Source organism: Onychomys torridus, chromosome 7 (genome assembly GCF_903995425.1).
Source record: "Onychomys torridus chromosome 7, mOncTor1.1, whole genome shotgun sequence".
Classification (NCBI taxonomy): domain Eukaryota; kingdom Metazoa; phylum Chordata; class Mammalia; order Rodentia; family Cricetidae; genus Onychomys; species Onychomys torridus.
The window spans coordinates 68919185-68933808 of NC_050449.1; the positions used below are offsets into that span (position 1 = coordinate 68919185).

Below are 14624 nucleotides of genomic sequence, written 5' to 3' on the forward strand. Positions count from 1 at the left end.
GGTACACTACTTAGTAGGTAGCTGGGGGTCAGTGCAGAGTGAAGGGGACAGGTACAAAGGGGACTGGAGTCACCAGCAAGTCCAAACAACCCACAGCACTGAAATGATGAGCTTGCCCAGGCAGCAGTGACGGTGAGCAGAAAGCCCTGGACCACTCCAGCGTTCCGAGGAGGACTGTGGGGGTGGGGGTGGGGACCTGGAACTAGTGAAGCTGGGAGAGAACCAAAAGGAGTCACTGCTGCAAAGTCACGGGCAGGAAAAGGTTCTTGGGACGACTGACGTGCTTTCCGAGGAATGCAAGGCTGAGTCAACACACACAAGTCAGGGTTGGTGTTGAATCACAAACACCACACACTCATCTCCAGAGAGACCATTTGATACAAGCCCCAAGTCACAGACCCCTAACGGGACCCTGGACGACAGACGCTAAGGATGCAGCACACCTTTGTATGCTGACACAAAAGGAGCCCCAACATATACAGTTGAATGGGAAATCAAAATCAAGTTAATTCATTCATTCTTCTTTTTTTTTGTGGTCCTGGAGACAAAAAGACAGGGACTCACATGTAACAGGCCACTACTTTAATGCCTTTAATCCCAGCACTTGGGAGGCAGAGACAGGTGGATCTCTGTGAGTTCGAGGCCAGCCTGGGCTACTGAGTGAGTTCCAGGAAAAGGCGCAAAGCTACACAGAGAAACCCTGTCTTGAAAACAAAAACAAAAACAAAAACAAACAAACAAAAAAAGAAAATTCAAAAGGGTACATAATATAGTGCCAAATAGTGAGGTAAGATGGTAAGTGAAAAAAAAACCAACCATATATATATAAAAATCACAGTTTGGGCCAATGAGATGGCTCAGTGGATCAAGGTACTGGCTGTGAAGCCTGACTACCTGAATTCCATCCCTGAAACCCATGTGGTGGAAGGAGAGAACCGACTCCTGCAAGTTGCTCTGACCTCTACATATGTACTGTGACACACACACACATACACACACACACACACACACACACCCCAAATAAATCAATAAATGAATGAGTGTAAAAGAAGTCACAGTGTAAGAGGGTATAGTGGTTCAGGCCTATAATTCCAGCACTTGGGAAGTGGAGACAGGAAAATTGAGGAGTTCAAGATCATCTTCTACCGCCCATGGAATCCAAGGCCAGCCTGGGCTAGGAGAGACGCTATCTCACAAAACAAATCCATTTACCCTCACTATGACACAGGTCTGCAGACATCAGCTGGTAATTCCTGACAGTGTCAATCACAGCATACTTACCATAGCCACGGGGTCATTGCTCCTGGTGGCTGCAAGACTGAAATGTTTCACATGTGTGTTGGTTTCCAAAGTCTTAGCAAAATCTTTTAGAGTTGGAATTGGGATATTCTTGAAAGACAATAATGTGAAACACCGTCAACTTTTTAGTTTTCAGGAGGTTCAATCCATCAGTCAAAGACATTTATACTTACAGTTTGCTTAAAAACATATTCAGGAAACATGCAAACAAACAGCCTAGTCTATAAAGCAAGTTCTAAGATAGCCAGGACTTCACAGAGAGACCCTGTCTCAAAACAAACAAACAGTAATAAGAAATTTGAAAAAACAAAGAAAAACAGATCCCAGAAAGCCAATTTCTAGGCATTTGGTCAAGAGACACAGAACCTGTATTTTCAAAGGCCTCACATAAAGTGTGTGCAGCTGCTTTACACACACATCACCATTCCGACCTGGACACAACCTGCAGGCCAGCTACTGGACTCAGGACTCGGGGATGAGCACACCACAGCTGTCCCAGGAGAAAATGTCTCCGCAAAGGGCAGTCTAGAGGCATCTGCACAACACGGCCAGTCTCAAACGCATTAGCCCAAAGGGAAGACTCAAAAAGCTGTGAACCCGACCCCGTTTTCAAGGCTGGAGAAAGGGCAAGATGGACGGGGAATAACACAGGGCCCAGAGAACTGCTGATGTTACAGATGGGCTTTACATCACTTAGTTAGCCATTTATTTTTTGTTTTACAACTTGTCAGTGGTGTTTTACAGCTTTACATCCCAGGACTGTACAATTAAAAGAATTTTACTTAACTATATTAAAATTACCTTAATAAATCCAATTAAAAGAAAAACCAAAGGCTAAAGTTCTTACAAGTGGGCAGTACTTTAAAAATTAGAGTAACTTACTGACAATGTGTAGGCACATTTTATATGATAAACTCTTTCAAAAGCAAGTAACAAAATATTTTCTATAATTCTTGAATGTACAAACTTTGAAGAAATCTATGTTCATATCCTGATAGCATACTTGTCCTTAAAGCAGAAGTTAAGACTACATATCAGAACTGCCATATTACTGACCTGGGTTCAGTTGACTCAAAGCAAACATCATATGTGTTGATATTGATACATATGTATATTGCATGCTTAACATACTTACTTTTATGTTATTCAAATTAACTTCAACAAGACGGGAATCATTTTCCTTAATTCTCTTTAAACTCTCTTCAACATTGGTTGGGTTTGGAGGCTCATCAAACACTGGAAGAATCTTTTCACCTTTTACCACATCTGTAGGAACAAACGGAAGAGCAAGGGTTGGCCGAGTCGGCTGGAATTGAGAGGAGACACATTAACCTGGTCATCTATCCCACTCCCAGCCCACACAATCAACACATGCAGTCTGGAATCCCTTCTGCACAACTGCTAACAGATCCTCTATCTGTTGGTAGTTACTATATCACCACAGAAAGTGTTACTGAGTAGATTCAATCTAATGAGGCAGCCTTCTTCCATCTAGTGGAACACAGGAGGTACTTCTTCAGTGAATGGAAACTTGAGTGAGCGTTCAGTTTTATAAAACCACAGACTAAGTATATTTTAGGTCTAGCATCTAATAATGGCATTAGATTACGTTTTTAAAACGTTCTTAACTTGTGAGACATATATATGTATATGGGCACAAAGTAACAAAAATAAGGTTGGGCTTTCAAAACAGTATCTGATCAATGGCCTGCTACAATGACATGAAAGGTTCCTGGGGAACTGTAAGTGGACGGGCTAGGCTGACGCCTGAACCAGCTCATCTCTTCTCTTATTCTCTGCCTCCCTCCCTCTCATTCTCAGACAGTCTTGCCATGTAACCAAGGCTGTCGAGAACTTGGGATCCTCTTGCTTTAGACTCTCTAGTGCTGAGATTAGAGCTGTGTACCTCCACAACACACATAGTTCCTCAATGATCAGTCTGAACAGTCTCCAAAAATGAGGGACCACACTTGATAAGTTATGTGATTTAAGCATTAAGTCAAAATTCCTACATCTGAATCTGACCTCGCCATTAACCTAAAGTTTATAGAAACACTGGAGACATAAAAACATAAAATAACCCTGGGGTTACAATAAACCAAATCCAGAATGGAGAAGTTTTTATTCAGCAAATAATCTTCTCATTTACACATGTGCAACACGGCAGAAGGTTTTTTTTAAAAGAAAGGAAAAAGAGACTGAAAAACAAACAAATGTAATGTGTAACCCTTTCTCAGATTCTGATGTGAAGCAAGGACGAACTGATGATTTTGAAAGTAAGAGAAATGTGGACATGGACTGAATTTCAGATGATATAAAGTAAATATTAAATTTTGTGTTTAGTAATGGCATTTGGTTATGTCTTAAAAAGTCTTAAGTTTGTCATATATACATTATATGTATGTATATGTGTATACATATATACACACACACATATATATATATTTGTGTTTATGCACAAAGTAAAGGTTTGACTTTTTTTTTTCCTTTCTGAGACAGGGTTTCTCTGTGTAACAGTGGCTGTCCTGGAACACGCTTTATAGACAGGCTGGCCTCAAACTCACTAAGATCTACCTGCCTCCTCTGCTTCCCGAGTGCTGGGATTAAAGGCGTAGTGTGCCGCCACCACCACCGCCACCACCGCCGCCACCACCACCACCTGGCTAAAGGTTTGAGTTTTAAAAAATTCAGGAAAAAAGGAAAGGAAAGGAAAGGAAAGGAAAGGAAAGGAAGAAAGAAAGAAAGAAAGAAAGAAAATGGCTAGTGAGACGGCCCAGCTGGTGAAGGTGCTCGCTGACGGTCAGATGACCTTGTGATCCCTGGGACCCACATGATAGAAAACACAGACTCATGAAGGCTGCCCTTCGACCTCTAAATACAAAAGAAAGAAGGAAGGAAGGAGAGATGGATGGACGGACGGACAAATGAACTTACTTCAGAAAAACTGTGAAGGAGCTGAGAGGGAGGCAGAAGAAAGGTTGGTAATGTTTATAAAATAGCTGGAGGCAGGTAATGAATACCTGATGTTTTCTTCTTTCTCACAGTTGGACATTTATGAAAATAAAAAGTTAAAAACCATGGGAAACAGCCAAACCACACAACATTCTAAGAGGGACAGCTATACAAACGTTTGACTGAAATAAATCTGCATGTAGTGGTTGGAACCTCACTGCTTCTTTATGTGGCCCCAAGGCTGCTAGCGCTCTAAAATCCCAGCTCCCTCAGGGGACATTAAAGAGAATGATAATACTCTTCCATAGGGCTGTTGTGAGTATTTAGTGAGGATAATCCGCATTTGAGAGCTTGCACAGAGGAGGTCCATAGAAAGAACTTAAAAAGCAAACAAACAACCCTAGAAACAGTGCTATTACTGAAAAATTAAGTTGTGGGCTGGAAAGATGGCTCAGCAGTTAAGAGCACTGGCTGCTCTTCCTGAGGACCTGGGCTTGATTCCCAGTACCCACATGGTGTGGCTCATACCCAATACCAGTCCCAGGGACTCCAGCAGCCTCTTCCTGCCAGCATGGGTACACTCACACACTTATAGACAAAACAGCCATTAAAAAACATATTAATCACTGGGCGGTGGTGGTGCATGCCTATAATCCCAGCACTCGGGAGGCAGAGGCAGGTGGACTTCTGTGAGTTCGAGGTCAGCCTGGTCTACAGAGCTAGTCCAGGACAAGCTCCAAAGCTACAGAGAAACCCTGTCTCGAAAAACCAAAACAAACAAACAAAACAAAAACAAACAACAAAAAACATATTAATTAAAATTCTTAAAATCAAGTTGCAATAAATATATAAATTTTATTAAAAAGGCAATTTATGTATAACATGTATATATTTGTATATAAATTTCAAACAGGACAGAATCATAAAACAGGATACATACCATCTTATTAACAGCTGAGGGGTGACAGGCTACATAATGCTTGTGAATAGAGACATTTACTTCCTTTTTGTTTTGTTTTTGTTTTTGTTTTTTTTCTTTTTAATTCGGAGTTGAGGACCGAACCCAGGGCCTTGCACTTGCTAGGCAAGCACTCTACCACTGAGCTAAATCCCCAACCCTACTTCCTTTTTAAAAGAAATTTATGTGTATGTATGTGTGCCTATTTGAAATATAAGTGCATCCCTTGCAGGCAGGAGCCTACGGAGACCAGAAAAGGGCATCGGATCTCCTGGAAATGAAGTCGCAGGTGCTGGGAACCAAGCCGGGGTCCTCTACAGGAGCAGTAAGCTCTGGCTGAGTCATTTCTCCAGCTCTGAGACATTTACTTGGCAGTGTATACATATATGTCATGTTTAAATATGCTACAACAGCATATATTTACCTTGAGAATTTAAAATCATCTTATATTTTTAAATAAGAAACTTTGTCAGAATTTCCATGGATTCCTTAAAACTAGAAACACAACAATAAAATGTCGACAAAAACTAAGCATGGCTGGGCTGGGGCTGTTCAGTGGCAGGGAGTTCAGGTAGTATGCTTAAGGTCCTGGGCTGGATCCCCAAACTGCAAAAACAGCTCAGAAAAAAAGAAGACAAATTAAAAACCCTAAGCTTGTCTAGTTTTTATGTGGCATTGTCATTAGTATTTATGTGGCAAAAGCAGTTTCCATGACATTTGCCACCACATTAAGACTAAAATACTGCCAGGTATGGTGGCATATGCCAGCACTCAGGAGGCAGAGGGCAGAGACAGGCAGATCAGAGTTTGAGGTCAGCTAAGGCTGCACAGTGAGACCCTGTTTAAAAAAAAAAAGAAGACTAAAATGCTAAGTATTTATTCTATTTTTAAAATTTGATTTAAAAAACATTTATTTTAATTTATGTGTATGCCACATGTGGGCAGGGGGCTTGGAGGCCTGGAAAGGGCATGGGATCCCCTGGAGCTAGAGTTAAAACGTAGTTGTAAGCTGTACAACGTAGGAACTAAACTTCCATCCTCCAGAAGAACAGGAAGCATTCTTAAGGATAGGATACAGGCATGAATCACTACACCTGACTACATTCTATATTTAATGGCGCTCTGTAACAGTACTATCAAACTTGAATTTTAAATTTAATACACACACACACACACACACACACACACACACACACACACACACACAATTTGGTGTAATAAATACCGAAGTTAATACATGGGGGAAGCAAAAACATATTTGACAAAGGATTGGCATTCTCAAGGCATTTCAATTACTCACTTGAAAAATGTTCTTGGTCGACACCATTACTGCTCCCCACCACATCACAGAACTGTGAGTTTGTGATCAGATTGTGCATTCCAAGAATAGCTGCAGAGAGAACAGAGGTTTTCACTTCTACCTGCTCTAAACGTTTTCATTTCTACTGTGTAGACGGAGTCTGCTGTGTTGCCCAGGCAGGCCTCTAACTCCTAGGCAGAAGCAGTCCCCCTCAAAACTTCCGAGTATCTGTGACTATAGATGTGTGCCCAGTACCCAGTTTGCAAACAAAAATTTGTATTAATAATTTTAACATTCTCTAGACATATTTCTATTAAACTGAAAATGGACCTTACAACCCCAAACAAGAGGACGGGGTGGGTGTAGTGTTTAGAAATCACCGACAATCTCCCATTCATTTTCATCAATAGTTTAGACAACAGCGTGAGCCAGCAGATCCTAAAGGGAACTCTATGCTTAGCTCCACCTGGTGGCTATGAGTGGAAACAGAAAAGATTTACTTGGCTGTTCACTGTCTAGGTTTCTAGGAACAAAACAGAGTCCAGGCATGGTGGCTCATGTGAGACTACACTAAAAGTACTGTTAAGGTCGTTCATTTAAGGTAATGTAGCACCCTCAGAAATATTCAAATCTTTTGATGTCCCCTCTAATGAAAGTACCATCTACAAACCCACCAGTCCTTTATCCCTCAAGAATATACCACCTTCTCTAGCTGTGACACCACACCTCACTTTGCCCTTTCTAGGGTCCTTCCAAAAACCTTCAATCCACTTTCAAACATGTCAGTTCTTAGAGTTCTCTGGCATGTGGGTCTTCCTATATGTTACATTTTCCACCAGGGAAATGGGTATCTGCACAGTAAGTGGGGAAGAGTGGTCTAGGTAAAGACTGACGATGTGGATCCAGGAGGTCTACAGTGATCCATGTCACTTTGGCAAAGTTGGGGACATGAACACAGCTTTTGATTTCTATTTATTCTCCATGAAACAGGGCAGAAGTTGACCCTGACGTGTGTCTAATGCTCAGACAGGACAGGTTCACCAGCTGGTGATATGGCTTCATTGTTAGAAAGAATTTAAAATACAGCAATGAAGGAAAAAATATCAAATAAATTTTATCACTATAAAACTTCACCATAGAGAGTACTTAAAAGCATCCTTCTGCCAGGTTTACTGTGTAAAGTGCAAAGTGTTTGTGTAGTACATGCAGGTGGGCCCTGCATGACTCTTCCCACACCACACTCCTTTAAAATTTGCTCGTTTGGGGCAATACCTGCAAGGTCACACAATTCTGTATCAGAGGCACTTGTCAAAGCTTCTTCTAATTCTGGATCAAGGGATATGTTTTCTTCTGTAAAAGTCTGCACAGGTTTCTGTTTGGGGATAAAAATTTTCCCTGAAAAAGAAAAACAAAACCAAACCACACATTTGTTATTCATTTCTACTAACTCATTACCATCTTTGCCCTTCTAACAAACGTTAGACAAGGCATGTGCTACCTAAATGGACAGTATACTAGCAACAGACTGGCTACACATGTTAGAAAGGAAGGCTTCCTGAGAAACCTCCCCATCTCTGAAAATAAAAATGGCTCTTTTTGTTTTCTGTTTTGTTTTGAGGCAGAATTTCAACACTTGTCTGAGACTGGCCTAGAACTTCCTATGTGCCTAGACTGGCCTTGAACTCATAATCCTTTCACCTCAGCCTCCTGAGTGCACAATGCTCAATTCTTTCATGGAGCAATTATGAGTTATTTCACAGATTCTGAACCAATATTTAAATGAAGCTAGTTGAGTAATCGGACACTTGGGAAACTAAGGAAGGAGGACCAGAAGCCAGCATGGGCATAGTCTCCAGGCCAGTCTAGCATGAGAAAACAAAACAAAGTCCAAACCAATCAACCAACTGCACGAACACACACACACACACACACACACACACACACACACACACTCTCTAGAAAGTCTATAAAACTTAAAAATTAAAACAGGATCCAATTTCTTATTGTCAAACTACAAACTGTTACAGTCACTTGAGGAATAGCAGACACAATTTTATTCCAGAAATTCAAGTTCTAATTTTAAGGAAATTTCTCTATGTCCTCAGTAGTGTTCTAAAACTTGACAACTGTTCTTCTGAAGCAAGCACATGAACAAGCTGTGAAATAGAAGCAAGAGGATCAGAAGTTCAAGGTTAGCCTGAGCTGTAAGAGATACTGCCCTCCCCCCCAAATCAAAGCCAAGTTACTCCATGTCTCTTCTAAATGTTTTCCCATCCCTTTATATATGCTGCTGTATACATTTCTCTAAGATTCTTTGGTCAGTTTTAGCTAGGGTCTCTCTTTGTAGCCCTGGCTACTCTGGAACTCACTATGTAGACCAGGCTGGCTTCAACTCAGAGATCTACCTGCCACCTCCTCTGCCTCCTGAGTGCTGAATCATTTCAGAACATATCAGGAGTTTCTTGTCAAGGTCTGAGAGGTGGACTCTGAGATTGTGGAGGAGCTGCCTACTTTTTTGTGAACTGTGAGCTACACCTCTCCCCCACCCCCAAATACAGCCCTAACTACAAGCTCTCCAGACAGCTGACAGCGTTTCCCACTTTCCTCTCCTGCTTTTTGTACCCTGGAGGACAACTGGACCTGTGCTTATCTTGTTTACCTTCTACCCAGTGAGGAGGAGGGTGGTCTGGAGAGAGCTGCAGCTCTGCTGCCCTCCCCCAGTCTCTCCTAGCTGACAGGCAAGCCTTGGGGAGTTTTCCTCTCCACTTCTGTTCCTGAAGTACCGTCCCCACACTAAACACAGACTAGCGGTCTCTCTCTCTTGCTGCCCGGTGTCCAATGCCAATGTCCACTGGCCACATGTGGCTCTTATAAAACTTCAGCCATCCTTCCAGTGCTCAGTGGACACATCTTGTTTGATATCTGGACTAACTAGGATGGCAGATAGTAGCCAGTTAGAGTTTATTCTGTCTATTTTGGTTGTGATGGCTTTGCTGAGAAGTACCACAAAAGTGTATGGGCAGGAGTCCTGTTTTCCAGTTGGTAAGCCAGTCACTCATGAGAGCTGTGACCTAATAACATGGTGGCCCTGGAATGTGGGGTGGTGGGTGGTGGAACTAGTCACAAGCAAGTTGCTGGAGTGTGGCCTGGGGAGACCTACCCCATTTCTAGCCCCTTCCTGACTGTCATGTGGAAGCAGCTTTGCTCTGCTACATGTCTCATCACGGTGTTCTGCTTCACCTTACGCCCAGGATAAAGGAGCTGGTTGGCCATGGATCAACCTGGGCAGTGATCAAATATCAACTTTTTTTGTTTGTTTTGTTTTGTTTTTCGAGACAGGGTTTCTCTGTGTAGCTTTGCGCCTTTTCCTGGAACTCACTTGGTAGCCCAGGCTGGCCTCGAACTCACAGAGATCCTCCTGGCTCTGCCTCCCGAGTGCTGGGATTAAAGGCGTGCGCCACCACTGCCTGGCTTCAAATATCAACTTTTTAACTTTTTAACCACAGGGTCTCACTGTATAGCCCTGGCTGGCCTTGACTGAGATCCTCGTGTGTCTGCCTCTGTCTCCCGAGTGCAGGAACTATATATAAAGGTGTGTGCTATCACACCCAGTCCTAAGTTTCCCTTTAAAAGAACCAAAGTTGTCTTGTTGTCTTTTGTTAAAATGACAGAAAAACTAAGACCGTGAGAATAACAGTTTTTATGACTTCCTACCTCTGAATTCAAAGCCAGGGATTTCTGATTCAGAACCTATCACTGGGTGAATCCAGATGGCTTTGTATTTATTAGTGAGGACATATTAACTACATGCACAGCACAGAACACCTGGTTGAAATACAGCGCTTTAAGTCTTAGCTACAGCAGTGAGGATGTGTTACTGACATGCATGCCACAGAACATCTAGTTGAGACACAGAGTCTGAAGTCTTAGCTACAGCAATTAAACAAGAGGAAGACATAAAAGGGATTAAGAACAGACATCAAACTATCCTTATGTGCAGACTATATAATTCTGTCTGTAACCATCATCCTCTGCTCCTGTTTTTCAAGACAGAGGTTTACTGTGCAGTCCTGGTTGTCCTGTAGACCTTGAACTCAGAGATCCACCTGCCTCTACCTCCCGAGAGCTGGGATTAAAGGTGTACTAGAAAACTTTTAGCTCTAATAAAGACAATACAGTTGCAGGATACACAATCAATATAAGAAACAAGTGGCCTTTGTATGTATGTATGTAGATACATACACCAAAAAACGAACTCTCGAAATTAGGAAAAGTATCTCATTTACGTTGAGCTCCTATCTCTGCTAAAAGTAGCTAGAAATAAACCTAACCAAAGAACTGAAAGGCCTCCACAAAGAAAACCTCAAGACACTGAAAAAGGAAATCAATGAAGATATTAGATAATAGATATTAGATAATAGTCCATGCTCCTAGACTGGCAGAATTATTTGTGAAAATGATGTTACTACTTAACCTATGGATTTAACACACAATACCCATCAAAATTCAGATGCTATTTCACAGATCTAGGGAAAGAACTCTGGGAAGTCACATGGACTCAAGACCACAGGTGGCCAATGCAATCCTCAAGTGAAGGAACAGAACTGGAGGTGTCGCCGGCCCTCAGATGACACTGCAGTAGTGACAAAGGTGGCCTGGGAACAACGGAAACAGACAACTGGAAGAGAACAGAACCGGAAATGAACAGACAAAGCCGTGGCAATCCAACTTGCTGAAGAACTACTGAAGGTCAACTTTGTAGTCGAAATAGTCTCACTTTGTGAAAACTTAAAACACATTGGTTCAAAGGTGGGATAACTAACTAGAAATAATTTTATTTCACCAATATGGATGTACATATGTCTATGCCTGGTGCCTGCAGAGGCCAGAAGAGGGCATCAGATCCTCTGGAACTGGAGTTACAGATGGTTGTGAGCTGTCACATAGGTCTCCCCTAGAAGAGAGGCAATGCTCTTAACCACTGAGCCATCTCTACAGCCCTGGAATAAAAGTTTCCAAACTCTCAAGCCAGTGCTTCTTTCCATAAGTTGATAGCTTAAAATTTTAATTATTTCTAGTAAGAGCCCTTCTCCCCACCAAAAAAAAAAAAAAAAAAAAAGCCAAGCTAAATGGCAGTATGCATAACTGATGTCAACACCAAACTTTGGGGTTCTGGTGATTAGATAATTTCTTTTTACTTTGTGTCCGTGCATGTTTGGTGCCCACAGAGGCCAGAAGAGGGTGTTGGATCTCCTGAAACAGGATTTACAGTTGTGACCCTTTGTGTATGTTCTGGGAACTAAACCTGTGTCCTTCCTTGGTAAGAGTATCAAGTGCTCTTAACCCCTGAGCCATCTCTCTAGCCTTTTAGGTAATTTTTCATTATTGGTTCATAATTAACGGCAATCCAAATAATGGTGTCCTAAAATACTCACAGTGGTTACTATTATAATGAAAATGGTGTGTAGCGGGGCAGGGAGTATGGCTCAGTGGCAGAGCATGTGCTTATCATGCACAGGCCCCAGGCTTGACCTCCAACACAAAAAAGGGCAGGGGACAGACATGGTTTAGCAGGAATGCCTTCCACTGCCATTACATCTTCCTGGGCTCAAACCTGCCCACATTCCCTGCTGTTTATAAATAGCAAATGCACACTAGACTTGGCAACAAGTTTTGAGAAACACTACTGTCTGAATTCTCTGGTTTATTAGTTGGTCTGATGTGCTGCTGGGGGCATCTGCAATCCAACGGACATAGGCAAGGTTAAGAACCACTGGATTACAGCGTTCACTGATCAAACAAAACCATATTTGCCACAGGAAAATACGTGAGGCAATACAAATACCTTGATTTTGTCATTCTATCCTGTGTACATATATAAAAACTTTTGTTGCAGAGTATGTGTGTGTATATATATATATATATATATATATATATATATATATATATATATATATATATATAGTTTCTATTTTTGTCAATTAAAAAAGAGAAGCTGGGGTTGGGGATTTAGCTCAGTGGTAGAGTGCGCAAGGCCCTGGGTTCAGTCCTCAGCTCCAGGGGGAAAAAAAAGAGAGAGAAAAGCTGGTGTGGCCTTATGTAGGAGGTAGAGGCAGAAGTTGGAGATCATCCTCAGGCCAGCCCAGACTTAAAAATATTTGTAAGACCTTGTCTTTAAAAAATAAAAACAGAGCTGGGTGGTGGTGGTGCATGCCTTTGATCCCAGCACTCGGGAGGCAGAGGAAGGTGGATCTCTGTGAGTTCGAGGCCAGCCTGGGCTACCGAGTGAGTTCCAGGAAAGGCGCAAAGCTACACAGGGAAACCTTGTCTCGAAAAACCAAAAAATTAAAAAAAAAAAAAAACCAGAAAAGAAAATGAGAAAGAAAGCCACCGAACTATCCAATAGCTGTCCACGTCGTAGAGGAACCAAAGGAACCTAAAGCCTGTGAAAATCTAGGATGTCTGCTTCTGTGATCCCCACCACATCTTAGAGGGATTATTCATATCTGATTTTCCCCACCCACAAACCTTTGCTGAAGCTTTAAAAGCACAAAATAAATCTTAAAAGACAAAAGAAAAAGCAAAACACAAGGCAAAACAGAATTTCTGAAGACCTGTGGAAATTCTAACACAGATTTTTATCTTTATTTTTTGGAATTAAACTCATTTTATTAATTCTTTGATAAATGGAGACATGGTTACACATTTTTAAAGGCACTAAAGATAACAACAATCTCCAGGGGTATAAGGATCCGTGATGAATTCACATTTCCTTCCAAGTTTTCAATACAACTTAATGTCTCATTTCTAAATAAGGTCAGTTACAAATGAGTTGTTGTACTCTTACGAGGATATTAAAAAGTGGTAGTGCACAGACCAGATGTTATTTTTAAATAATTCCTGACACGGACTGGCACCTGTCTTGGCATTCTCTTTATGATAACCTCTCCTTATATAGAAATGTGTTAATAATAAAAATTACTTCATCCTGTTCTAATGAGAGACAGAAAGGGTGTGGCTCCTGAGGGGAGGGGAGGTAGGGAGGGACTGGGAGGAGCAGAGGGGAGGAACTGTAATCAGAACAGTACCTTATGAGAGAAGACTCCATTTTCAATAAAAGGAGGGGGGGGGGTTGGGGACTCAGCTCAGCGGTGCTGGCTTGCCCAACAAGGTGTCAAGTCAGGAGGAAGAAAAAAAGGGCAAAAATAGACAAGACAGCTCCTCCTATTCAACAATAAACAAATTACTTCATATTTTCTTTGTGAGTACTTTAACACTAATAAATAAGAGATTAATTTTATAAGAAAGTATAACTTAGGATCTACATTTACTCTATAATTCAAAATTTGTGGGCTCCTTCCAAATTTATTTTTTGACTTCAGTCCTTTTCAAAATCCTAAATGGTCACTTCACATGAAATGACAAGCTGATCTGAAAATTCATATGAAAACAAATGTAAGCCGGAACAGCCATGCTACCTTGAAAAGAACCAACACCAGAGAACTCACACTTAACCATTTTAAGACTGAATGCAAGCCTACTATAATTAAGCTAGTACTGGTGTATAGAAGAAAAGCTATTTAGATCAATGGACTAGATCCATAAGTAAACTCTTACACTTGGGCAACTGATTTATCTACAAGCACATCAAGACAATTCAACTGAGAAAGATCAGTAGATAACTAGACAGTCACAGGCAAACCCCCTGGAAGCTGGGTACCCCTCCCCCATCACAAGTATTAATTCAAAACAAATCAGAAAGCTGGGTGTAAAGGCTCACATCTATAATCCCAGCACTAGGAACACTAAGGCAGGAGGATCTCTAGGAGTTTGGGGTCAGCCTGGACTATAGCACATAGCTGTCTCAAAAAACAAAAAACCAGCCGGGCGGTGGTGGCGAACGCCTTTAATCCCAGCACTTGGGAGGCAGAGTCAGGCGGATCTTTTTGATCTTTTTGGTCTACCAAGCGAGATCCAGGAAAGGCGCAAAGCTACACAGAGAAACCCTGTTTCGAAAAACAAAACAAAAAACAAAACCAAAATACAAAAAAAAACACCCCAGAACAACAACAACCATTTGTATGCAATATTCACTGCAGCGTGCGTGCTTGTGGC

At 41.6% G+C, this 14624-nt stretch overlaps 1 protein-coding gene across 5 annotated transcripts in view; it reads right to left on the bottom strand.

Moving 5' to 3' along the window:
- Tmod3 (tropomodulin 3) overlaps nucleotides 1-14624 on the bottom strand; it is a 60458-nt gene that overhangs the window by 7421 nt on the left and 38413 nt on the right. For 4 of the 5 annotated variants that reach the window (XR_004945483.1, XM_036194087.1, XM_036194088.1 and 1 more), the window contains 4 exons: nucleotides 7782-7904; nucleotides 6510-6599; nucleotides 2435-2565; nucleotides 1282-1389 (listed from right to left, as the gene is read on the bottom strand). Coding sequence is in view for 4 of the 5 variants with exons in the window: in XM_036194087.1 (XP_036049980.1) it covers nucleotides 1282-1389; nucleotides 2435-2565; nucleotides 6510-6599; nucleotides 7782-7904 (452 nt within the window). In the remaining variant the exon portion in view is untranslated. Of the gene's footprint in view, nucleotides 1-1281; nucleotides 1390-2434; nucleotides 2566-6509; nucleotides 6600-7781; nucleotides 7907-14624 lie in introns of all 5 variants that reach the window. The other variant, XM_036194090.1, reaches the window with a different exon arrangement.